Genomic DNA, 26,381 nt, shown 5'->3' with positions numbered 1-26,381 from the left:
TATTGCAAATATTCTCAAAAGTACACTAATCAATTAATTTAAACCTAACCATATCGATAATGAAAATATATTTCTTATACGTTGCTCATTTTTACGATTTATTTATTTTAACATGATTAGACTAATTAATAAATAAATTGTTAACTTTAAATCGTTCTAAAATTATAATCGATATCGTTCTACATTCAAATCTAACAGAATACTAGGTAATAACTCAATAAATTTTGAGCACGCAGCATTGAAATATCTAACCATGATTACGTAATAAGATATTCACAAGATCGTTCGTCACTTCTATCCTAGCAATCTTTAATATAGTTTCATATAATGTGATACATCATGATATGCATTAACTAATACTTAATATTTATCTGCTAACGAAAATCATATATTGGCAATCATCGAATTGGAATCAAAAAATAAAGAATGCTTTCATAGCTACCGTATGTATCATTACATCATAATCCAGTCTTTTTGTCTTATAATGTACTACAAGTACAACATTCCCGATATTATGTTCCCCTGCAGATCAGCACTTTCGAGGTTTTTACAGAACAATTACTGTATCCATTTAATCCAATACCATTTTCATGAAATTACTTTAATAGGGTGATAATTAACTTAAAGCATGGCAAATTCATGTGAGATGTTAATATTAATCCTGCATAGACCTGGAAATTATTTTGTTAGTATTTTAAAAAAGTAATTTGATAATAAAATCTAATTATAAAAATATTTCCATCTATTTAAATCAAGTAGCAATAGTGTGATTATTCTCCATTACTAACTAACTTCTAAATTTCAAACAAATATTGTCATAGTTCTAGGTCATCTCGACTTAATTTACTATAATCTAATATATGAACTTATGTTGTATTACAATTTTCTTTGCGCCAAAAATTTAAAATTTCGCCGGTGGGAAATGGTTGTTAAGGTAAATGATGTGGTCAGTTAAGACTGATCATAACAGTAACATAATTATCGCAAATAAAATTTGAGAATCTATGAATACATGCTCATGTCAAAGACAAGGAAACCCTCCTCTCAATCCAAAAATGATATTAAGTTAATTAATAGGAGCAGTAGAGTACCATGAATGTAACGCGATGTTTACTAATTAACAGATATAAAATAAACTAGTTTATAAGGATTTTAAAATTTTTGAATAAATGAAATTGTGCATGATGACAATTAATGGACTTAGGTAATAATGCCTACTCTATCGAAAGAATCACTCCAATGAACGAGATTTGAACACGACGTAGTCAGATCAAACACAGTTTTTCTAGAATTACCTTTATGACATAATATACTGCAATTTATGCATATTTCGGCAATAGTTTATAAGTTCTAGATAACATGATTGGCTTTAAAGCCTTCCAATAGATTTGATATTGATCCTATGTACCGCCAATTAATGAAGACAAAAGTATTATCGAACATAAATATCCAATAATTTATTCATGATAATCGGATTACGTTACGTCCATATACGGAATATTCTTAAAATAAATAATCCATCTTTAGTTAGTTACGATCATAGTCATTCGAGCTATATGTAAATTATTCTTATCACCATTATATGACTATGAATTTCAGTTTTGCTGTCTCACGAAAATCCAACGATATATTAAAAATATAAATTGTCTCAACAGAAACTGACTAGATAAATCTAACCAACAAAACTGCCCTACATAAACATTACTATTTACTATCTAATTTCTGAAATTCAGTGTTATAACACTATAACATCATATAAAATAGAATTTATTGGCGTAATCGTATATATGTCTAGCATAGAATTATTACATGAGTTGCACCAGTCAAATTTGCGGTGACATTGTAAAGAGTTCACGTCATACGATTACTTAGTTGCAATTCTTTACTGTTTGATAAGTTGGTTTTTGTTGTAAATAAATACTGTATGCTTTTCATTATACTGTATCGGTTCTTATCTGAATCTACTAGAGACTAATGTCTTAAACATTCTTTGTCTTAGTAAGTTATAGAAGATTCAGTGGTAGAGCTATCTACAGCAAGGAATAAAACTTACAGTAGATGAAAGTGAACCGTCAGTTACTTAAAGACCGGTGTAATAATAGTATTCGTCAATTTTTTAATAGCAGTCATTAGAACATAGAGCATCCTATCCACGCCTATTTTCTTTGAAATTTTTCTTCTCATTTTTCTTCTCGTAAATTGCTCATAATATAGCAAGTAGCTACAACAGTACAATTAGATAACAGAAAAAGTAGGTTCGATAAGCCGTAAAATTATATTTGGTGATAGACAGAGCTTTACTAGATTAAAAAGGTAATTGATAAGTGATTTGCCGGGAATCATTCTTCTGGACAAAGTCGAAGCCTTATTAGGGCACTTATTTATTTAAATTAAATTTCATACATTAAAACAAATAGTAAATAAATAGGAGATAACGATATACCATTGCAGTTATCCACAGCAGTTTAGATTTAGATAATAAAATTTTCCTATAGAGAACATCTGTCTAATATCTGACTATTAATCACTTTAGCTGTAAATAGGCTTACAGTATTGAAGCTTCCGGCTGACTTATACCAAAAAGTCCAGTAATCCATTAACTGACCTGGCTAAACACCAGAAAGAAATAATACTGCGCAATACATTATATCAATATCTTATAATAATTAAGTAAACGTAAAAAGGAAGCGTAAAATTCTAGTAGATAATTAGAACAACGCGTTTTTATGAAACTAGAGATATAAAAAACAGAGTAGGCGTTGTGGAATTTATCTCTACTGCGGTTCAGGAATTCAATCTTAGTATAATTGAAACGCAATTTACCTGCTCAGGTGAAGGAAACACATTGTTGACAGATATTGAATATTAGAAAGAGCCTCATGGTAGTTGTTGTTTGGTTACAGGTTTGCCTCTTAGAGGATGTAGCCAGATTTATTCTAGTTAGCTAGAAATAATAGGTACTGCAGTACTTTTAAGTTTTGTCATTAATTCCTGTCATTAGTTCTAATTATATATTCCTTTATCGTCATTTGTTGTCCGATATATCGTAATACTGTATTAAATCAATGCTAAGTCCCAATTTTACAATGAATTCTAACAAAGAATTAAACTGCAAATCGGTAAACGGTTTTGTTTTATTCAGAGCTGACCAATAATATTCAATTGCCGACAACTTCCTCTAAAATGCGATATTTACTAATGAACTTTCATGGCTTTTGACGGCAATTTACCGCCGGATATTTTGTGACAATCATAGTCTCTTGCAGTCGCACAACATTTACTAACAAGCGATGCTCAATGAAGTAGTAAATTTAAGTATATTGCGACATCGACATCAGTGAACCGGAATAGAAATCAGCGAACCGTAGCTCCACTCTGCTATTAATAATCAATCATTAACTGTAATAGTTTACCGGAATAGTGGAAAAAGGATTTACTAATATAGCGAGATTAGTTAGTATTTGTACTTAGGTATTGGTATACAAATGGTGTCAAACTAACTACGGTCTAGCTGTACTTATTGTACTCGTTTTTAATATCAAGCTATGCTCTTTCAATATATATCTTTTCGTAACATTGTAAAAATTGTACTCTAATATTAAAACCTAAACCTTTCTTGCATCAAATATATCCTTACATTTATATGTTCTCAATTCAATCTCACATTAACTCTGAATTCTGCTATGCCATATGCTAATTAAATTCTATCTACGGAATTTGCAATGACAAAATTAAAATTACTGAAGTAAATTACTCGCCACGAGTCTACTTTCAGGAACTTTCTCCCCAACATCTACATTTAGTACAAACTTTAGGTAATGATAAGCTTGCAATCACTAGAACGTCATTAGAAACCGTAAAACTCATGCTGGATATAATTGAACCCAACTTTTATTAAAAAATGAACTAATTCATGGTAACTAGATATCAACATTAACCATAATTATCAATGCATAGATGATATTCTAAAACTATGCCGCAATCTATTAAAAACATATAGGTATCATAGACAATTGAATTTCGCTACTCTCTTAGATTAATTCTGAAAAATTATGTTGTAAGACAGTGTAATATTGTATTCTAAGTTGATGATATATTTAGTAATGTCTACCGTAGGTGTTGTGTTCAACATGTAATAGATATTCTCGTTAGAAGCTTAAGTATTTGTCACGTTTTGTGATAGTTACATAATTAGTATGTTACCTTCTTTCTATATATGGTTAAATATCACGATGTTATCACGTCATACGTATATAGATGTAGTTATGGTACTATATTAAGGTTATCTAGATATGTATTCTCATGTTGCCATATTCGGTATGATATTCTGTTTGTAATGTCTAAACTAGGGAAACCTTTCTCTTAGTGATGATCTTGTGATCTACGCCAGTAGATCAAAGGTCACAATAAAGAAAGTATATAAACCCATTATTTTAACAATAAAGTTAGTTCTTCAACTTAATTACTGGGTCTCCTTGCTGAGTGCAGATCTAGTACTTGTTATAAAATTTGGAAGTTGTAACAATATTAAATATAGCTAGCTTAGTAACTGTAATCCTTTTGAAGAGGAGAGCTACAGTGCTCACACTAGAGCTTCACATGAAAGGTGTAAACTATCCTGTATTTGAGATGCTAATACTGAAGTGTGTAGTAAGTAAGGTGCTAAGACTGTAAACGCGGAAAAGTATATAAGCGAGTAGTTTAGCATAGTAAGATCGTTCTTTCTCGTTAGAGGTCCTCAGCTAATCGATTACGTAGTATCTTCGTAAAGGAGGTTTTGTTCAATAAATCTTAATTTTCTAAAGTTTTGAAGATTCTTGATCTATCAACCTCACATACGTGTATATAAAATTTACTCTATAACAGCTATAAGTACATCAATTTTACGAAGGAAACTGATATTTATGCTTCCGATAAATTATAATTAATTACTATTCTATGATCTTGATCAAATAAGATTCTATCTTCAACCTTGATGAATAGCATTTCTAGGAATAGTAATTAAAATTATACTTCGGAAGAATTTAGTTGTTCCAAATCTATCGGAAATGAATGCAAATTGAGGAATCAGAGAGAAATTTATGGTTTGACCTTATTGCAAGTTTTGTATTGTTGTCTGATAAAAGCTGGGATTGTATCGTTTTATATCATCAAGTATTAATTCTACCATTGCCGAGTCGTTTTGACTTGGAAGTAGAAATTTTTTATAGAATGGACGTCATCTAGTTTCAAGAATTAAATTCGAACTTATCATACTTAAGAAGAGGAAATCTTATTCTTAAACGAATACATATATTTTAAATTAGCCTAGTAAAAATAGTCTTTGGATATCCAACTTATTACTTCGTGAAAAGGTAATAAGTAATTTAAATAAAATTCAGTTCGCCACGTAGATTCCAGGCAAGAATAATTGCCTAATTCGAAAATGTTCGTAAATGAAATAGCTATTTCGTACCTTCATCACATATAAATAATTGTATAATTGTTACTATAATGAAGATCTTTTGTAATTATCGATGGTCATGAACTACAGCACATTATTCATCATTTTGTCAAGTTTAAGTTGCAATCAGCATTACAAAAATACTGTCATTTCTAGAGTTGAAATTCTTGTCCCTGAAGTATTAGGATGCAGCAAACGATGATTAATGTCACATAAAAGCTGCGAAAGTGCCTATAAAGAACGAGCTGCGTTAGTTTCAACTTTTATACATCAAGTATGATCCATTTCTAATAATGGATAACTGGCTAATTGCAGCAATACATAATTGGGATTAATAGTAAATAAAATCAATGATTAAAAACGCGTACCAGGGTTAATATTTTACTTAATACCTAACGAGCTTCATCATAATTATCCTATGTTGAATTTAATTCTTCCGATTATGGCTATTTTATATGGCTATTAAACTATTTGATACATTTCTAAACCTTGTATTAGCATTACTGTCAGCTTTGACAATTACCTATGTCAGCTTTTATTTTACCATATTAAAAGCACAGTCTCGATTTTCCGCAGTACGGACGAAACTGATAAATGATGTTGTCTTTCATATTGTATATCATTATTTCATGCCTTGTACTAAACAAAAAAAGTCGAAATATATAAATTATTTACGATTTCATAAGATAATTGTTTCATTAAATATTGATGAAACTTCTTAGAATTTTATATAACTGTAAATAAAGAAATAAGAAGAAATTGATAAGCTTAATTCATGGTCAGTAGATCAAGAAGTCATTTTTTATTCAGTTTGTTTCTTTGCTTAGTAATTTATGATGAACACAAGCCTTAAAATGTAAAATATGTGTGATAATGAGAACGCATACCCATTCGTTTAGATAAAGAAACTAGAAAAAGAAGAGAATGAACAGTAAGATAGAACTAAATTTCTAATCCTATTACAACATAAATCCAAAGTATTTCTATATCGAAGTAGATTGAAGTCATCACAGCAAATCCTCCATAGCAGATATTTGTTGAAAAGGACATATCAAGTCTGAAATTAAATATAGTAAGTTGGTTTATAACCTTATAAACAATGAAACGGGACATTAGTATATATTTACCTTCATCTATGATTGAGTTCTAATATTGTTTTCCTGACACTTAATGTGAAATTGAAATATCTCTACTCAAAACACCTATTTGATTCAGTGAGAAATTAAGGATTTTTAAAACCATTATTTAGCACTGAAAGTTATCTACGGCTTGCTTACTAATTTTATGATTTTTGGGGGGGGGGATCTGTGTCTAACTTATGTTATCATAAATATACTAATAGTAGAATAAAACGAACTTAGCTATCGCGTGTATTTTAAAAGATTAATATATTACATTGAATTTCACCATAAATACCATCAGTCTATTACCTTTTATTTCAATGTTGTAGAATGATATCAAAACTAAGAATTTAAAGAGTGATGATAATTAATTACTCAACCAATGGACCACTTAAATATCATTTGGATCATGCTATTAAGTAACACTTAGAACTAAAACCTTTTCAATCGCTAACTGTAAAATTTTAAAGTGTCATCGCTATTACTACTATTAGTAGTTAACCTTAATGTTAGATCGTACAGATTAAGTTCTATCTATTCATTCAGTTATAAATTTAAGTGGATTCGCTCGTAATATCAGAATATGTAGTCGTTCTAATCATGACTGGGAAATAAATTGATTCCTATAAATTCAGATTCTGATATTCAAAACTAACATCACTCTTCGGATTAGTAATATTTACTGTAACACATTAATGTATATATACATAAAGGAACAACTACGAGCGTAATCCTCAATTAAAGATTAACACCTAGAGTAAAATGGTTTTATTTAAGTTCAAGTGGCCTAATAAGCAGTCACAAACATGTTGGACTAAGCTGTAAAGTGGAACAATCTCGTTATCTACATTGCTAGTATTTGTTAAGGTATTACCAAGTTTAACCTAAATGACTTCTTTCGTGTAATATCTACTTCAAAGATTCATAAAGCATAAACAGCTTGTGTCATCGTAATATAATAAGTGATTCTATTTAAATCTTAGTTATTAAGACCCAAATCGTGCTACCAATACGCTATCCTTTTTAACATACTTACCAGTAAGATTAAATTAAGTCCGGTAATTCACTTTGGCTATCCTATCCCGAAAAATTAGAATTCTTTAATGTAATTTTTCTCGATTGGTAGTCATTATCATTTAGCTAACATTCGGATAGGAAACTTTATTTTCGATTTCTCGAAGGAAAATGATCGCTGTCGTCTTGAGTTTTTAAAAGGGGTGTTACAGTCAATCAGGTCTCAATGAAATGACTTAGGATACTACTGTATTTAAATATTTTATTTCTTCATAAAGTTCTATATTATTTAAAAAAAGATTTTTAAGGGATACTTTCGCTTACGACAAAATATCGCAATCGCCATGTCAGAAAATTTATTTAATATTGAATTTTAAATTTATAGTCCTCATCAAATGATATACTACGTTAGAATGAAAGACCAATATGGTTATTTAATATTGATAAAAATGCGATCGAAACAGTAAACTAAACTTGACAAGTTCTTATATATTTGGTGCTATTTAATCCTTCTATGAAGTTGTAGAATTTTATCCAAAGCAAAATTTATCAGAAAAATTATGTGACGAATTAACATTAATCAAATAGAAATAGCAATAGTAACAGCTAAAATGAATTTACTAATACTTAATAGGTGTATTTGCGTAGTATTCACTAGTCATGTACCAGTAATTATTTCAGACATAAAAGTGAAAAATTTAATAGTACAATATTGGTGCTGTTAAATATAGTGTTTCTCTACTTAAGTTGAGAGATCTTTACGATATTAATTTAATTTTCACAACAACGAAATGTAAATGTTATCACTGCGGCAGTTTTGCGACATTGAAGCTGAAAAGTGTATTTAGCTAGTTGCATAATGATAAATTATGCAATGATTTTTAACTTGTCCAAAAGCTAGCCATATTTTTGAAAGTATTACAATCATAAATTTCATAGAAATCTAATTCTGGCACTTTAATTACAATACGTTATGGGTTTCGATGTAAACTTTCATGTGCAATGGTAAATCTGTGGCTATAGGCGCATAATTTTTATATCAGAATTGTAGAAATATTTACTGACGGTCTTGACGTTAGACATTTACCGGTAAGAACTGTATCCTACCGAATTATAATTTACGTGATGAAATGCATATCTTCTAGGTCCATATTTCATTATGGAGGGTTTCATTCATGGCTTAAAAAGCATAGAAAGAAAAAACCACTACAAGGTTTCTGGTACGGCTCCTACTATCTACGTTACACCACCAAGCGATACTGAAGAAGAAAGTATTGAAAGAGCCCGTGCTCAGAGCTTAGGTATTTCAAATTTAATGTACTTTAATTTTGATGTATAATAATTTTACTGTATCGCATCAGATAGCTAATATAAATTAAATTGAGGAACGATACTCGATAAAATAGTAATTTCATTTTCTTTTTTAATATAAAACTTTGTCTTATTATGTTTCGGATAAATTACGAGAATCTAATTCGGAATCAAGATACATATTCGATTAATAGCCCTCGAATTTCGTTTAGTTTTATAAATTTACCGACACGTGTTTAGAGCTAGGTATTTACTGATCAACATTATATACTATATAATTTTCCAATTAGAAGCTTCCAGAAGACATAACAAGAAGGAAGAAAAATTAAGTACAAGTAAATATATATATCGTGCTTACTTTTTCTGCACTGTATATTACTTTCATGAAAAAACTCCTTTTCAACCATGTATTTAAAAATTTGCTTGATTTAAATATTTCATTTTATGACTGAAACAGGCTTCTTGAAATTTCGTTACCGTACTGCAACTAAATTTCTATCGCCCCAGCGCCAATCGTCTGAAGGAAATTCTAATGATGATCAGGATGCAGTTGTACGTTCATATAATAATATACTCATAGTGATGTATTTATTGCATGAGGAGAGATTTGGTTTTAACCAAGAAGTTGAATAACTGTTTTGTGAATACAAAGTAATAAACTAGCACACTTAGCTGGTGAATATGCTTATTTTATAATAGGATGGTCTACAAAAATTTCACTATAAAGAACCATTACCATGGTCGATGAGAGCTAAAAGGAGGCATGCACAGCGAAAGAGAACTCGATCTTTGCCTATAACCGCACGAGAAAATGGGAAAGTGAGTTTTGTTTAAGATATTATAGTATACTATAGTTACAAAGATATGCTAGTAGAGTTGCAAGACGAAGTTAACGTGCTACTGTAGCATAGACTACTACTAGATATCTTGGTATTCTTTCTATACTGCGCCTTATTCCGTTATAACTTTTGTTACGTTAGAATTATGCGTCATTGAAAAAAGAAGATGGCGAAAGTTGTCGATTAAATAGAAGGTTATTATACGATGAATACTTGTTATAGGGCCATTTCGTTAATTGGCATCAAAGTTTATATGCATGAGTTAAACTATAATTGTGATAAATAACATTTCACTCTCATTCAACTTATGGCATTTACCTCAATCTAAAATAATTAAATGATTGTCTCTAGCTTAGCTTCGATAAAGACCTCTACCATTGAGGAAGATTTAACTAAAGAAGGTATCGCATAAATCATTAAATTAAAAAAATTAATTAAAAACTGAGTAAACAAATAAACAATTATCTTCTTGGAAGAATTTCTAGTGTTTCAAATAATACTTCTATAAATGAAGCAATCATTTGATTATTTAGAAATTAACTTTTCGTTGTCATGATTCAGTAATGGTAATGGAGAGTCCTTCATTTTGATTTTGATATTGTACCTGATGTAATTGTTAGAAAAGTACTGTAATTTGAATTACCTGGTACTCACTAAGGCTATAATATTATATCACAGTATTGTATTATACTTTGTATTTGGTACAACTAAGTCTGCGATACATTTTAACCTGAAGTGAATGTTGATCGTATAGAAGAAAGTAAGGCAAGAGCTACCCAACATTTCAAATTACATCGAGGAAAGAACAAAGGTTAGGCTGCTGCCTGTAAGCGTAACTTGCGCAAGTATTGTATACGATGATTCTAAATTCACTGAAACATTCATGCTTTATACTATTCTGCAACGTATTCATTATAGCAGTTAGACTGTTACAAGTACCTTAATCTCTGCTGTTTTTACGTACCGTACATTTTCTTGCTATGTTCAATTTAAAATTCAATCATTGCAATATTTAAATAATATTGTTATTTGTGGAAAAAATTTATAATGTTCTCATTAATCAACATCAATTAGCACTTTACTATTGCAAAGGTATAACGTTATAATTATGGACCTCTAGGAGAACAGATTTTCTTCTAGTAGTCCATGTAACCAATGTAACCAGCGTCATCTGTCTCCATTAGAGAATGAAATTTCAACTTGAACGACTTTAGTGCCGAGTTTCAATTTAGTACAGCCATGGAAGATTACCTTATGCTTACGTTGCACAAGCAAACATGCTAGTAAAGAGAGAATGCAGTGGAGCCCAACAATTTGGTGCTATAACTTATGCTTCTGTTTTTGTTTGCTTACGTAGTTTATTATCAAATCTGCATCATCGCGAAATCTCTTCTACGTCAATAAGTAAAGTAGTATAGAACTAATTTTCTTATGAAATAGATACGAATAGTGATTGACTACCGCTATGCATAACAATCTAAATAAAAGCAAGTAGGTTGGCATATACGAAACAATCGCGAAATTCGTCGCATTATCTATCTCGAATGACCGATGAATTTTATTATTGTAAATGTAGTATGCAGGTAGTCGAGATGATTAATCTTAAACACTTTGTAGAGCATGACCTAATTAATTTTCACATTTAACAGACATAATCAATGGAAATGGTATAACATCGCCAGAGAAGGACGGAAAAACCACTGTTAAAACGTTATTTAGAAGATTTAAGGTACAGCAATATCTTCTTGTTTAATTAGTCTACAAATCCAAATAATTAACCAACTTAATAATTCTAACTTCTTGAATTTTATAAAATACAATTAAAGATGATTGGCAATAATAACAATCTAAAAGCACAGAAACGAGAAGACAGTCCATCTATTGAATCATTCTTTACCGGATTAAATCAAATCGATCACGAGCATGATATGGCTAAATATTTGGTAAAGATAATGTTAAAACTAATTCTTACAGAGAATTTTAATACAATAGTATACGGTCTTATTACGCCAGATCAGATATCTCATTTAATGCTTGCAGCGGTGAAATGCAAAAAAACGTCATATTCATACTATATTATAATGTGACCTATTCACATTAAAAATTTCGTACTTGCCGTAAACGATCAAATCTAAATTCGATTAAAATAAAGAAAGTAGTACTATTGATGATTAGTAAGTGATAAATATAATCTTAATGTAAGCCGATTTTTAAAGTTATAAAGAATAAAAAGCCATCTATACTTGATTGGTAGGAGCATGATTGGACAGAATTTTTTCTAAATTCGGAAAGTTCGGAGACAAATAAATCATGTATTAATATTCAAGAATGGAAACGTAGAACGAGCGTGTGGGAGTTATTCCATAGCGAATGTGTTTATTTAATTGACCATCTACTAATTTTAAAAGATGTAAGAACTCAATTTTTAAATCTCCTTTGATCAGATGTACCAAATTTATGACATTTTAGAAGTTGCAAGTAATTCAAGATTTAAAAATTCTTGATTATCATCTTTAAATATTTAGATTTTTCTGATGCCTTTACGATTACTGCAAGAATATGGCTTTCTTACAGAAATTGATGGCTTTAAACTATTTGGAAATATCGAGGAATTATGCGCGGTAGGCTTTACAAGCTGGATCATATTACATACAGTACTATCTTAACTCTTCGTCTTTTCTGCTTTATAAAGTTTCGAAACAGATTGAATGCTATCGACCCAAAGCATTCATAATAGCATGAACCAGCTAGATATTATGTTACACTCAATTTCTGGATATAGCGTTTTAATATAGGCGTATATATGCAAGTACTGGACCAATTATGTTATTATCATTATTATACTGCTGTTAAAGCTAATAATTATCTTAAATGTAATTACTTCTATATCATCTCGCTTTTTTTTGGACTTACTTTCGTGCTTATTCGTATTCATGACGTAAAGGCAAAATTGCCTTTTATTAATTATTTCATTTTGCAAGTATCTCATTTCTCATCATTTCTTAAAGCTAATCTCCGTATTGATTTATTTCTGTATTCATTTTCTTAATACCCGTAATTTAATAATTATTATTTTAAGTAGAGCATCAGTAATATACTTAAGTAAGTAAATGTTGCGCCAAAATATTACCTTTCAGTCAGGCTTACATTGGCAAGGAGTTCTCTTGATTGCCTTTTGTAAATTCTTCTCGCTATAGCTCAGCTCTAAATTTTGCACCGATTTGCTTCTCGTATTCCAATCTGCTCAAGAAGACAACTTGTGTAGTACCGCTGCAGTTGTCGACACCTTTACAGATGTATGTAAAGCCAGTTCTATTTTTATAGTTATTAACTAATAGAATACAATTCTAATTTATAAATTACGTGGTATTAAATTTCAATCCTGTCTGCAACATACACCTCGCAACTAGTTTGGTTGGAAGTTTCATCCTAAATATTTGACCTATTGCTTAAATTACAAGAAAGCAATCAATTATTTTAAATCGATAAAGGATTCTGACGTCTTTCAAGAATACCTAAAGGTAAAATGTTATTAAAATTTGAAGTGCGTTGACTACATGTACTTCGAATTTGGTTAAAATGTGAGCAAAACATTAATTTCTTCATTGCAAGATTGCTTCTTTTCAAATTTCAGCATTGTCAACAAAACACTTCATGCCGTAAATTGAAACTGACAGATTTACTTATTGCACCAATTCAGAGGTTAACCAAATATCCGTTGATTCTAAAGGTGAAAATCTAATATTGACTATAACCTACTCCCAATATAATAATTGTGATGGAAGTGTCTTTTCGAAATAAAACAAGAATCCCAGTTTCTAGTAAACTTCATTTTATTGCAGAAATTAGATTTATCTAATAACTAATAAGGAATATCGAGCTGCAATCAGACTATCTAAATTATTACAGAAAAATTCAGGATTTGTGTACATTACTTACAAAATGATATTTTCGCAACACAATTCTGTCTTACCAATTACCTCACAGTGTCATCTCTACAATTTCTATCTTACGATCTATTTATAATTTGCACTTCGGAATAAAAGTATCACAATATAAATCTCATAGTATTCCCATGCTTAGCGCTACCTATTTTCTCGCGAATTCTTAATATAAAAATCTCAATAGAATTGCAGCAATACGTGCTGTGATTATCTTCTGCAAATAGAAAATTGCGTGAACTTACATTCTAATTCAATTTATCTATTTTCATATAGGTTTATAATTATAAACTTAAGCTAATAGAGGACTGCACTACAATGATATACGTATCGGCTACTTACTATCGACATTTAATAACTATGTTATTATAATAGGAAATTATTCACTACAGTCAAGAAGACGACAATGGTTGCAAAGCTCTATCATCAGCTATAACTGCAGTCCAGGTTTCATTAGGTACAGTAAGGAACTAGTAATTATATACGTGTATACTTAAGATGGCTAGAATTGTTCCATAAATTATATTCACGTTATAGTATTTAGTTGATCATTTATACATATTTTGCAAATAGGTTATTAACAGTAACAATTGCATTATAGATCATTTTATTAACTATGTATCGCTTTGTATCACAGTGGAATTAGAGGAGAAAGTTCAAAAAAACCTACGAATAGAATTAATGGAAGAGTTAGAAAATCAAATTTTTTGGCCTAAGTGGGAAGAATTTACTCCAAAGGCATTCATTCCAGAGGTATTTGTGCTTTCGAGATTATGAAATTAACATCAATAGCGGAATTAATAATATATATGTTAATTTACGTTGTAATTGAACAATTTCTTACACTCGTCTGAAGTAATCCATTCTTGATATTCATTTCTCTGCCCTTTGCGATTAAGAATTTAAAGCAAACCATTTCTAGGCAACCATGTGTAAATTTTTGTAGAAATGAAAGTAATCGATTCCTTTATCATGGACCAACCATTTTAATTGGTAAAGCACACTATAACTAGTCGAGCTTTTGAATATTTATGATCACTCTATCATATAGAAGTTATTATGACTAAAATTAATGGTTTTAAACGAATATCTTCAGTGGTTTTAATATAAATAAAGACATCATTGTATTTCTTTTTCTACTGGAAAGTTACTTCATTAACCAAAATTTACACGTTTTTTCAATCATCTTCTATAGTAATACGGTATTCTTATACCAACAAATAGAAAAAATGTCGATTATTATCGATTTCAAAGTTCATATAGTACTATTGTGTAATAATCTAAAACTATAAATGCAATCAAGATTTCTAGAGTGTTAGCATCATCAATACTCGTGGTGCAGCATTGAGCGCCTTTTCATAGAATGTGTTCTTTTGCCATATAGATAGTTCCCGCTCTTATGAAAGCCACTTATTTCTTTTCGAGCATTTGATCATGATTGCGAAAATACAGCGAAAGTCATCGTCAAAGAAGGTAAGTAAAAATTTTTGACTTACTCAATTTTAAATTAGTATGTACTTAAAGATTTTACTGAGGTACGGATGACAAGGAACTTTTATTTGCTGCCTTATCCCATCATCCTACACCGTATAGGCTACTGCCTATGATAATAAATAAGTACAGTAGCAATATGCGATTTTGTTGCTTTCATTTTACTTATGCGCTTTTCAGTCAGTTTAAGTACAATATCAAGTTCGAACAAATTGACGTTCTATCAAGCATTTTATAAATATCATAACAAGAAGGATTTTAATTTCTTGTTAAACCAATTTTTATTTTCATAAATTGGATTGTCTACCAAATTATTAAGGATTATCTACATTTAGTGCTAAAACTCTCTATCTATCTGGCTATTTATTAAAACAGGATCTATGTTTCATACACGAATATGATACGTAACATGTCATTGCGTAATAGCCAAACTCGACAAAAGCCTTAGCGTAGACACATACTGGTCGAATTCTTGCTTGTCATACTTAATGTACCGATACTTGTTTATTAAGCAGAATAATTAAGTTATAATGCACAACTGTCACGTAGCCTATATGGTACATTACGTCGATAAATTACTGTAGTCTATAAATATGTCTACGGCAGAGGTATTTGGAAGCCCATAATCGCTTTTATATTTGCAATTAATATTTGATGCGATACAGTGCGAAGCATATTGAGAGTTGAAATGAATATAAAAGCCAGTCCAATGCTACTTATCATATTCATGGCAAGTTGCACTAAACAGGAAAGACCACCTTATTACTTATTATTTAAAATAATTAAAAGACATCAATTCAAAAGTCACAACTAGGGCTATTCTTGAACAATTGCTACGCTTTACTTCATGAAAAGACTCCTTTTCTATGAATAAATTGCTTCCAAAACCGCTTCTTTATATTTTTACGGTTCCTAATTTGGAGATTATAACACAAGTAAGCATACGTACTTTTTCTATTTTTCTTGTCGAAAACACTGCTTCGAAATCATAGAATTAATTAAGCATGTAATTCTATCTACATTATCAAGCTATGCTCATAATATTATTACGAATTCTAGCAATAACAAGAGACATTATCTTGTGATAAAGTGTCTCAAAATCAGAAATGATCAAAATTCGATCATTTATAATTTTTTTTATGATATAAACTACTTCTTGTATCAAGGACAAGATTAACTAATATTTAGTCCTATAACTTTCGATAAATTTAGCATTAAATTATTCGCATCATCTCTGGTGTTTAACCACTTAAGTAAGACTACTAAGACACTCCTAACTATTGCTACAATATCTACCCTAAGTATTTCACACAGTTATGCGCTAAATGTAACCCTAAGTTTTCCTGTTTATCTGCGATCTCGCATATACAGTATCAATCATATTATGTTACATATCAATTAGCGACTTCCTACAATCTATTAAGTTATTTTGGGGCTGCACTACGCATCCAAGACATATGGAATTGCTAAGTATACAAATGCCCAATGAAGATATGTAGAGCCTTTACTTGCATATATTTTTTAATAGCTCAATTTTAAGATTTATGCTCTACAATGTTAATAGCACTGTAACAAACTTTCACTAATTTGATGACCCCTGCGTAAAATCAAGTTCTGATGACGTTAGCAATGAAAATTAGATCATTCTTCTGTAAAGCTGAAATGTCAAGTCGTTATAAAAGATGTACCATATGGCATTTCTTTAGAAAATCAATCCAGTTATGAATTTCGGTCTATTTTTTAATTGTTGAATTATAAGATTCATGCCCTACAATACTAGCAGTACTTTAATTAATTTTTGCCAATTTTAATGACTACTGCATAAAATTAAATTCTGTTGACGTTAGCAAATTAGATCGCTTTACTGTAAAGCTGGAATGTCAAGTCATTATAGCAAATGCGTCATATTTCCAGAAAATTAATCGCATCATTAGTTTTAATGACAATTTTAACAGCTGAATTATAAGACTTACACTTTACAACACTAACAGTACTGTAGTAAACTTTGGTTGACTTTAATGACAGCTGCATCAAATCGAATTTCGTTGACGCTATCAACCTTGATCATACTTCCTGTAACTTAATAAGCTGAAATACCTAATAGCTATAAAAAAATACGTCATATGGCATTTCTTTAGAAAATCAAACCTGTCATTATTTTGAAGTACATTTTTATTTGCTAAATTATAAGATTGACGCTATGCAACACTAATAGTGCTGTAGTAAAATTTCGCCGATGTTGATGGCCGCTACTTGAAATTGATTCAGTTGATGTTAGTAAGTTAGATCGTTCTTTCTGTAAAGCTGAAATATCCCGCCGTTATACAATATACCTTATATGGAATTTCTTTAGAATATCAATTGTGGCATGGCTATATTTCAAGCCCTTTTCTAGTTGCTAAATTAGAAGGTGTATACCCTACAATACCAACAATGCTGTAACAACCTTTGACTGATTTTGATGACCGCTTCATCAAATCGAGTTCCGTTGACGTTATTAAATTCGATCGTTGTCATGGTTTCAGCTCATTACAGCAGCTATACGTAAAGAAATAAAGTGATAGGTATACATAACAACGTTTGATCTGTAAAGTTAAAATGTCAATTATTATAAAAGGTGTGTCATTTCGTTCAAAAATCCATTCCACTATTTATTTCAAGCGCATTTTAATAACAAACTTATAGGATTGATGTTCTACAATACTAACAGCGAAGCAATAAATTTTCACTGATTTTGATGACGATTGTATACGATCAAATGCTGTTGACGTTATCAAAATTAGATCGCTCTTTGCACAAATCGGAAATATCCCGTTGTTATAAAAGATGCTCTATATGGAATTTCTATTAAAAGTCAATCCTGTTATTATTTTAAGCCTATTTTTTAATTGCTAAATTAGAGAATTTGTGCTCTACAGTGCTGTATACATAGTACTGCAACAAATTTCGCTGATTTCGATAACCGCTTTATCAAATTGATTTCCGTTGACATTATCAACTTCGATCGTTGTTATGGTTTTCAGCTCATTACAGTAGTGACGGTATGTGTTAGGAAATGCAGTGATAAGCTTAAGAAATTATACACCACGATCGCTCGTTCTTTCATCGTTGAAATATCCACTTGATATAGAAGATGGATCCTGTGATATTTCTTTGGAAAATCAACTTCGCTATTATTTTAAGCTCATTTTTAGCTACTAATTTGTAAGATTTCAGCTCTACAAGACTAAAAGTACTGTAGCCTCTACAAGACTAAAAGTACTGTAGCAAACTTTGGTCGATTTTGATGATTGCAGCTGTATACGATCAAATCCTGTTGACATTGTCCAAATTGAATTGTTCGTTCAGTCAATAAGAAATGTCCTGTCGTTGTAAAAGATGCATTATCTGCAATTTCTTTAGAAAGTCAATCCCGTTATTATTTAAAGCGCTTTTTTCATTGCTAAATTAGAGAATTTATGTTTGGCAATGCGAACAGTATTGTAACAAGTTTTCGCTGATTTCGATGACACTTTCACCAAATGGAGGTCCGTTGACGTTATCATATTGGATTGTTGTCATGGTTGATTTCATTACAGCCGTCATATGTTAGGAAATACTGTACAGAGATAGGCTTAAGATCCCACATTACACGACCATCATTAGTCCTATAAAGTTGAAATATACGCTAGTTCATACGTGGATCCTACGCCATTTCTTTGAAAAATCAATTTCTCTATTATTTTAAGCGCATTTGGATTGGCAAAGTTAGAAGATTTCTGCTCGACAATACTACCAGCATTGCAGCAAACTTGGTCTGATTTCAATGACCTCTTAACCCAATCGAGTTCCGTTAATGTTATCAAATTTGGATCGTTGTCATGGTTTCAGGTTATCACCGCAATGATACGTTAGGAAATACAGAGATAGACTTGAGCTCTTCTACATGATAATCATTCGTTCTGTAAAGTTGAAATGGACACTCGTTTCTCTGGCATTTCTTTGCAAAATCAATCCCCCCCTATTATTTTACGCTCATTTTTATGGACTACCTTAGAAGATTTCTGCTCGACCATGCTAACAGCGTTATCCCAATGAGATCTTTCGCTCTGTATAGCTGAAATGTCCTGTCATTGTAAACGATGTGTCATAGGATATTTCTTGGCAAGGTCAATCCCCTTATTATGGCTTTGTACAATTGCTGTTGATTGATCTCTTCAGTGATAGCTTGAAAGAATTGAATTGGTGTTGCGGTTAGCATTGGCATCACTCTTCAATAACGCTGAAACATATTGCTAAGGCTGAACAATGGAACTGATAAAGCTCAGTAATCTATGTTATACATAGCCAGCCATGCTTTACTTTAATAGGGAGATGTTTTAGTTCAAAATGACAAATTGCAATCTGACTGTCTTGTGTTAGTTGTCGGATTTCGATATCGTCAAACATGGCCATACTGTACTTTAATTAAGAAGATGTATTAGGTCAATGATTCTATAAAAAGACAAATTGCAATCTGACTGTCATGCGTTAGTCGTTGGATTTCGATATCGTCAAATATGGCCATACTGTACTTTAATAGGGAGATGTTTTAGGTCAATGATTCTATAAAAGACATAGTCGTCGGATCTCAATATCGTCAAGCATGGCCATACTTTACTTTAATTCAGGAGACATATTAGGTCAATGATTCTATAAAATGACAAATTGCAATTTGACTGTCTTCTGTTAGTCGTCGGATCTCGATATCGTCAAACATGGCCATACTTTACTTTAATTAAGGCGATGTGTTAGGTCTATGATTGTATAAAAAATCAAATTGCAATCTGACACTGTCTTGCGTTAGTTCGTCGGATCTGGATGTCCTCAACGATAGCCGTACTTTAAGGTAACATTATAGGTAAATGATTCTATAAAAGGACAAATTGCAAGCTGCCACTGTCTTATGTTACTGGAGTCATTGGATCTCAATGTCCTCAAAGAGAGCTATACTTAAAGGAGACATTTTAGGTCTAAATTAACCGCCTGGTGTTACAAAATAATACAGTTGTTGTAGACATAGTATCGATAAGATCTATCATATTGAATACGCCTGTTTATTCAGTATATTTCCGCAGTTGTTCTGTAATGATGACGATTAAGACCTAGATAGCATATCTAGGAAAATAAGTTGTTACCTTATTATGAATAAGATAAGATTGTCGTCAACATTCATGGTATGTCCGTTATTGCACATTACTGGTAATTGTCTCTTATATATTACGGCTCCTAACGCATAATAAAGTTAGTTCGGTACTTAAGCTCTATTGGACTCGTGATTGTTCAGCACTCAAGCCCTACTGGACTATTAAATTATTGTTACGATAAACTAGAAAGTGTAACACCTGGCTAATAGGCACTATTGAGACTAATAATTACCTTTAAATACTGTAGAAATGTATGCAGTCTCGAAACCCGATATATTTTATAATAATGTTAGTTCTTATACGAATTACTCTCAATCCCTAGCGAAATCCGGCTCAGAAATATAATTGATACAATTAACCATGATATTATCTTGTTACTAACAAGGTGATAGAAATCAAGCCTTAACAGATTAGACGCGTACGTAGCGATACTGCTACCATTGCAATGACATTAACGCAATATCCTGCCTACCTATTCTATTTCAAGGTTACATTGTTTGGAAAAAATGACCAAGATTATTTATAGTAGTTGTTATAGTCACTTTTTGTATCGTAGAAATCTCTATCCACGCCAGTTGAGCACAGACACCGATCTTCACCAAGATCAAAATTCCAGCTTACTTCGATTCACCAGCAGCCATAGCATATCTATAGAATATGCATACATGGACGTAAATACTGATAATCTATATCAGTTGTCGTGTCTTCTTATATCTAAATTTGTATAACTTTCAATTCAATCCTAAAATACCGAAGAGCACGCAAAAATAGAAAATATCAGATTTACTATGATCAGAATATGATTTGAACTTTGTGCTCTCTTATAAATTACTTAACTAACTAATGACTAATAATCTACTGTACATATATATATCCTAATTCGTCGCCATACGATTAGCATGATATTAGTATACTTATTATGATTCAATTTGCTTTGTAATTTTGTTTCGACGACGCAGAATGTTGACCACGGTGTCCATAAAGTGTTACAAGCTAGCACTTTTTGGTAGTAAAGAAAAATTGTAGATGATACAGATTTGAATTTATCATTACTCACGGGTTTAAAAAAACTTAAAAATTAATTAAAAGATATTTAATTCGTTTAAAGCTCACATTATTACACACTAGAAATTGTTATGCCTACTAAGCTGAGCTAGTTGGCTTCATAAAATAATTAGCTTAGTGAACTTGACTTAACATGTCCGCTAAATTACTAAAATCTCACTGTTTAATCTGCTACATGTACTGATATTCGCCTTACTTTATAAGCTAATTTGGGGACTAAATTGCTCTTAAAAGCTGCTGTAGGCAGTTTAAATGACAATAATAGTGATTTTGTTTTGTTTCTTATACTAGCGAATAGATCATTGTATGCATAGTTTCTAAGTCTTCTTTTAAAACTTCTTCCGAACGTGTTTATGCATTTTTGTAATGGGTATTATATTATAACTCTTCATTTTAATTTTTTCGTTTACCTTACATTTAAATTTCTCAGTCATAATTTCTAATTTTAGCAAAAGACTAACGGCGTAGAAGTGGATGGAGATACAATTTTAGATAATAATGCTATTTATTGCGTTTATAAACAAGTAAGTACCTAAGTTCCATTACGGCCCGCTTATCTGATAAGATTATACGCGAGATTTTGCTTCCATATTTTAAATCATTATCTTAAATTGAAGTCATATGGGATTTGGAGGATAAATCTTCTTATGCTGCATCTTCTTATTCTGGCTAATAGAATTAATATTAGATTTTCATCCATCTTTATCAAGTCTAAATCTTATCTTAACTTTCATTTTATATTCTATAATATATTCTTGGTTATGTTAAATTGTATGAGTTGTAGAATTACCGAATTTACTTTACACCTATCCGTGCTAGTAACGGAAAATTGAATAACAACACTAAATCCGTTTCTTATAATATTGTATTGGACACCTTCTGTCTATTGCTTGATGTATATATATAATATATATATGAAGGGCACTTATGAAAGTTTCACATTATTTCAACACCAGTTTTCAATATCAATTTAAATTAGACTTCGTATGTACTCGAAAAATTATGGTAATTTATTTACAAAAATTAACCGCTAATGATTTATGTAAATAAAGTGTTGCCCTTCGTATGCCCCATTATAGTATAGGGACTTTGTTTATAAAAGTCGCGATCATTTTTTAGCTTTAATTTACTCCGATACCGCCTAAGTATCTTGTTTTCTATATTTACTTGTTATTTAGCCAATACCGTTAGACGAATTAAGAGTCTATAAAGATGAAGAAAAATTAACTTTAGTCCACACCTCCAAGATTGGTCAAATCATTGGAATCTATACGGTTCAATTTTCTGACGATGTTGCAACGGTAGTTTACAAGCTAAATTATTAATTCACTTTGACTATCACAATTGCTTCAAATTAATATTCAGAGGTGCTATTAAATATATATATATATATATATATATATATTTACATTTTTGCAGACATTATGGCTATCAAAGATTGATTCTGCACAAGCCAATTTGCAAGCTTTTGTTTACTAAGTTGAAAATCCAGCCAAAAAATCCATGTATGAATGAAATATTTCTAATTATCATTATTTAATTGATAACTATTTATAGTATATCGGTGCTTATAATCATTAAATTACTAACCTACGACATAAGTGCCTGATAGAGTACTTATTTACAGGCTTTGAATCAGAATATGTAGTCCAATATCAGCAAACTTTTTAATAGGCTTGAATTCTAGTTACTATCTGAAATTTCTTCTCCAAACTTTCATGTACCTATCTCATCTAAAAGAACAGCTAGCAGGTTTGTAAATGGAATTTCACCTTGCTCATTATGAGAAACGCAGCCTAATTAGAGCCATATCCATTTGGATTGTAGAATTATGGAATGAATGAATAGCTATTTCTCATAATGAAAGTATTAAACTACTATCGCTATATTATTCTTGATTAATATGTGAATATGACTATAGACTTAGGCTTTTTGTAGTCTCGCTGTCAAATCGTATATGGGATAAGTTAATAAAAACTACCAGCGTAGTGAAAATTCTCCGAAACTCTATAGAAGGATTTCAATAAGTAATAAATTTAAACCAAATTTTTAATTAAATTTCGTTCATAAAGTTACTGTAATATGTAATCTATGAAACAAATTCATGAACAGATAATCGACGTTATTTCATTCTATAACATCGGCAAGACATTTATATATATATAGATATATCTTTAATTGTCTGTAGCTACAAATTAAAAAGATTTAGCGTTGAGATAAGCGACAAAGGCAATATAATGAAAATTAAAGTAATATATTCAGAAATAATTATCGTAATATCCTGTTTAAACCCGTGAAACTTATAACATGTACAACTATATTAAACCAAAATAAGACTAAATACTAAACAAACTCATAGTCATGACTAATTACTGTCCTAGTTGCACGTAATATTTTAAAATGGGATCGATTCAAAATTTTAAAATATAAAACAAGTAAAGCGACGCTGCTAATATGCCAAACTCTCTAAAGTAATGAATTTGAATTCTACCAAAGTTTATTAAATTTTATAAAGTTCATTTGGTAGTACATTGGCTTAAGCTAATGTGAAAATAATTAAATCAAAAAATACCGAAAATTTTCTTACCATTGTTATCATGACTTTCTTTGAAGCTATATTTAAGCCATCGGATATGTCACTACCAAGTTGAATTCCTTTTGAATTCGTTGCTGATTTTATTTTCTTTATGAAAATTTAATAAATAGAATCAAATAGCACCATCAACATTCATTTTAGGCTTATAATCTACTTTCAGTAGAAATGATAAATTTTGGAAGTAATTGCTAACAACCTTTATAATACTACTTTATGGAAGCCAGTACGACAGAAGGCTAAAAGTCAATAGGTTATCAATGTGTCCTGACAAAGCTGCTATTATAAAATATCATGACAAGAGCCGCTAGATATGACATTATCGAAACATTTACCTCGGTTGAGGGGTATTGATAACAGGTCAATCCTTTCTTCAATCTTTCATAAGAAGAATAATAAGGATACTCTTTAAATTTGCTTCGCTACATGCAAAAACATTATAAACATTTACAAAATTTGAACTGTCAATAATTTCATCCCACTTTGAACACATTTCCTAATTTACCACCTACCTTACTGAGCGTGCAAATAAGTATATCCCAGATATTTGCTATTTAACAATATTAGAATAAGTAATTAGTCTCTCAGATATCACGATTATTACTGGTGAAAGCACATAATCGGTAAGATGTAATTTTATTGTTTAAACAAATAGCCCAATGCTCGTCAGTTACCCTCGTAAATGTAAAATATATGGCCTTAAATAAGTTGTCAGAAATGGCTGATTTTCATTTTAACGTTGGTATTATTATTTGTTTTTTTAACTAAACAATTTCTCCTTTATTAGCTATGTCCAGATTGTAAAAAATTCTAAATCGCATACGCACTAGTATTGATATTTTTGTACATTTCCAATCGCAACTAAATGACGTGAATTTGCGTCATAAAGTACCGTATCCGTTATTAATTGTGTTTTTGATCCATCAAAAATTACGATGATTGAAGTATATCAAGAAATGGCACGAATTTGTAAAGTAATAGCGTCGCAATGAATGGATTTTAAGGACGTATCTAATCTATGATTTTAATTCTTGAATTAATACTTGATTATTCGTCAGCAATATTCACCCTTAGCAATCTTGATGAACGTTTATGCAATTAAACCATTGATTACGCAAATATAGACAGTAATACTGTCTTATAAATTTGTAATTGGCATGCAAGAATGAAAAACATCGTAAGATTTCTATTATTTCTTACAATAAAATATATGAATTATTGAGCCACTAATAATTAATAGTTCAATATTGTCGAAAGTATACGAACCCTTAATTGCCATTAATATTAATCTTTTCGACGACATTATTCGTTAACTTTATTAGACATAAACAACATCTAGTAGTACATTTGCCATAATTTCATAGGTAAAAAATACTACTATCTTTTTCCCTACAAAAGCTGCGATAAAAGAAAAGTTTCAGTGCTATTACATATACTAATCTTGACAATAAAACGTAAGATAAAATGTTATCACTAATCGTCATGTATGTTAGATAGGCAATTTGCTTCGAGGATTGTTTCCGGTGCTTACAATGGATAGCTTACATTTAGAACGATTAATCGATGCAACCTTCAACAGACCGTGATGCCATTTAAGATTTAAGAAAGTCAATTATTTTCGTACTGTTGAGTGAGCTTGACATTTATCTAAACAAAAGCTCTATTTTAACCTTGAACTTCCTAGAAATAAGAAATTCTTTGATTTTTATTTAAACCATTCAGGTGAATATAGCCCTGACCAATAAAAATATTATTATAGAGCACTGATATTCTAGAAAAAAAGCGTATCAAGGAAATCCTTTTACTTAGATTAATAATTTATTAATCGCGAGCTGTATAATTACATTTTAAAAATCCATATGGCCGTTAACTAAGCCGTGATTAAATATAGTAGAATTGCTTTCCTATAGAATACTGCTGATCAATAAATTAAGTGTGATAGAATGCGAATTTCTCTTCATTATTATAAATCTCATTACTTCTTTCTTAATGGCGATGAGCTCGTCGATATAAGCCTGTTTATTTGAAGAGAATTATTATTACATAAATCGGTGTACTAATGTTTACTATCTGTTTGTAGATAGTTTACACTTAATTTGTGCACGTGCATTGTAAATGAGTGCTTGTTGTAATATTATATTGCCTAGTTGAAAGTCAACCCTTAATTGTAGTAATTATAATTATTAATCGATAGGAAACAGACAGTCAGCTAAGACAGACCATTAGTATTGACTGAGTGGCTTCAGAATCTATACAAGATTTCCAGAAAAGTTTTCAAAAGCTAACACCAGTTGAAATAAGCTTGTAAAGCTATGAACAATCTTTGAGAAAGTAAAAATACCTTTAATTGTCGTGAATTTCTAATGCTATTCGTATATTATAATGCTCTAAGAAGTAT

The 26,381-nt window shown here is 30.6% G+C and overlaps 1 protein-coding gene across 1 annotated transcript; it reads left to right on the top strand.

The window, feature by feature from the left end:
• Window positions 1-8,737: 8,737 nt before the first annotated feature.
• On the top strand, window positions 8,738-15,101 carry TRIADDRAFT_60035 (uncharacterized protein; the record flags this gene model as incomplete). Its single annotated transcript, XM_002116072.1, has 16 exons — window positions 8,738-8,879; window positions 9,180-9,224; window positions 9,347-9,441; window positions 9,589-9,708; window positions 9,870-9,922; window positions 10,080-10,129; window positions 11,378-11,457; window positions 11,555-11,671; window positions 11,983-12,138; window positions 12,254-12,349; window positions 12,926-13,024; window positions 13,190-13,249; window positions 13,363-13,458; window positions 14,045-14,126; window positions 14,307-14,422; window positions 15,054-15,101. The coding sequence occupies 16 exons, from the start codon at window positions 8,738-8,740 to the stop codon at window positions 15,099-15,101; spliced, it is 1,455 nt and encodes a 484-aa protein (XP_002116108.1).
• Window positions 15,102-26,381: the final 11,280 nt, after the last annotated feature.

Source organism: Trichoplax adhaerens, genomic scaffold, assembly GCF_000150275.1.
Source record: "Trichoplax adhaerens TRIADscaffold_13 genomic scaffold, whole genome shotgun sequence".
Taxonomy (NCBI): domain Eukaryota; kingdom Metazoa; phylum Placozoa; class Uniplacotomia; order Trichoplacea; family Trichoplacidae; genus Trichoplax; species Trichoplax adhaerens.
Note: the sequence above shows the minus strand (reverse complement) of the source record. Positions and strands in the feature narration are given on the sequence as shown.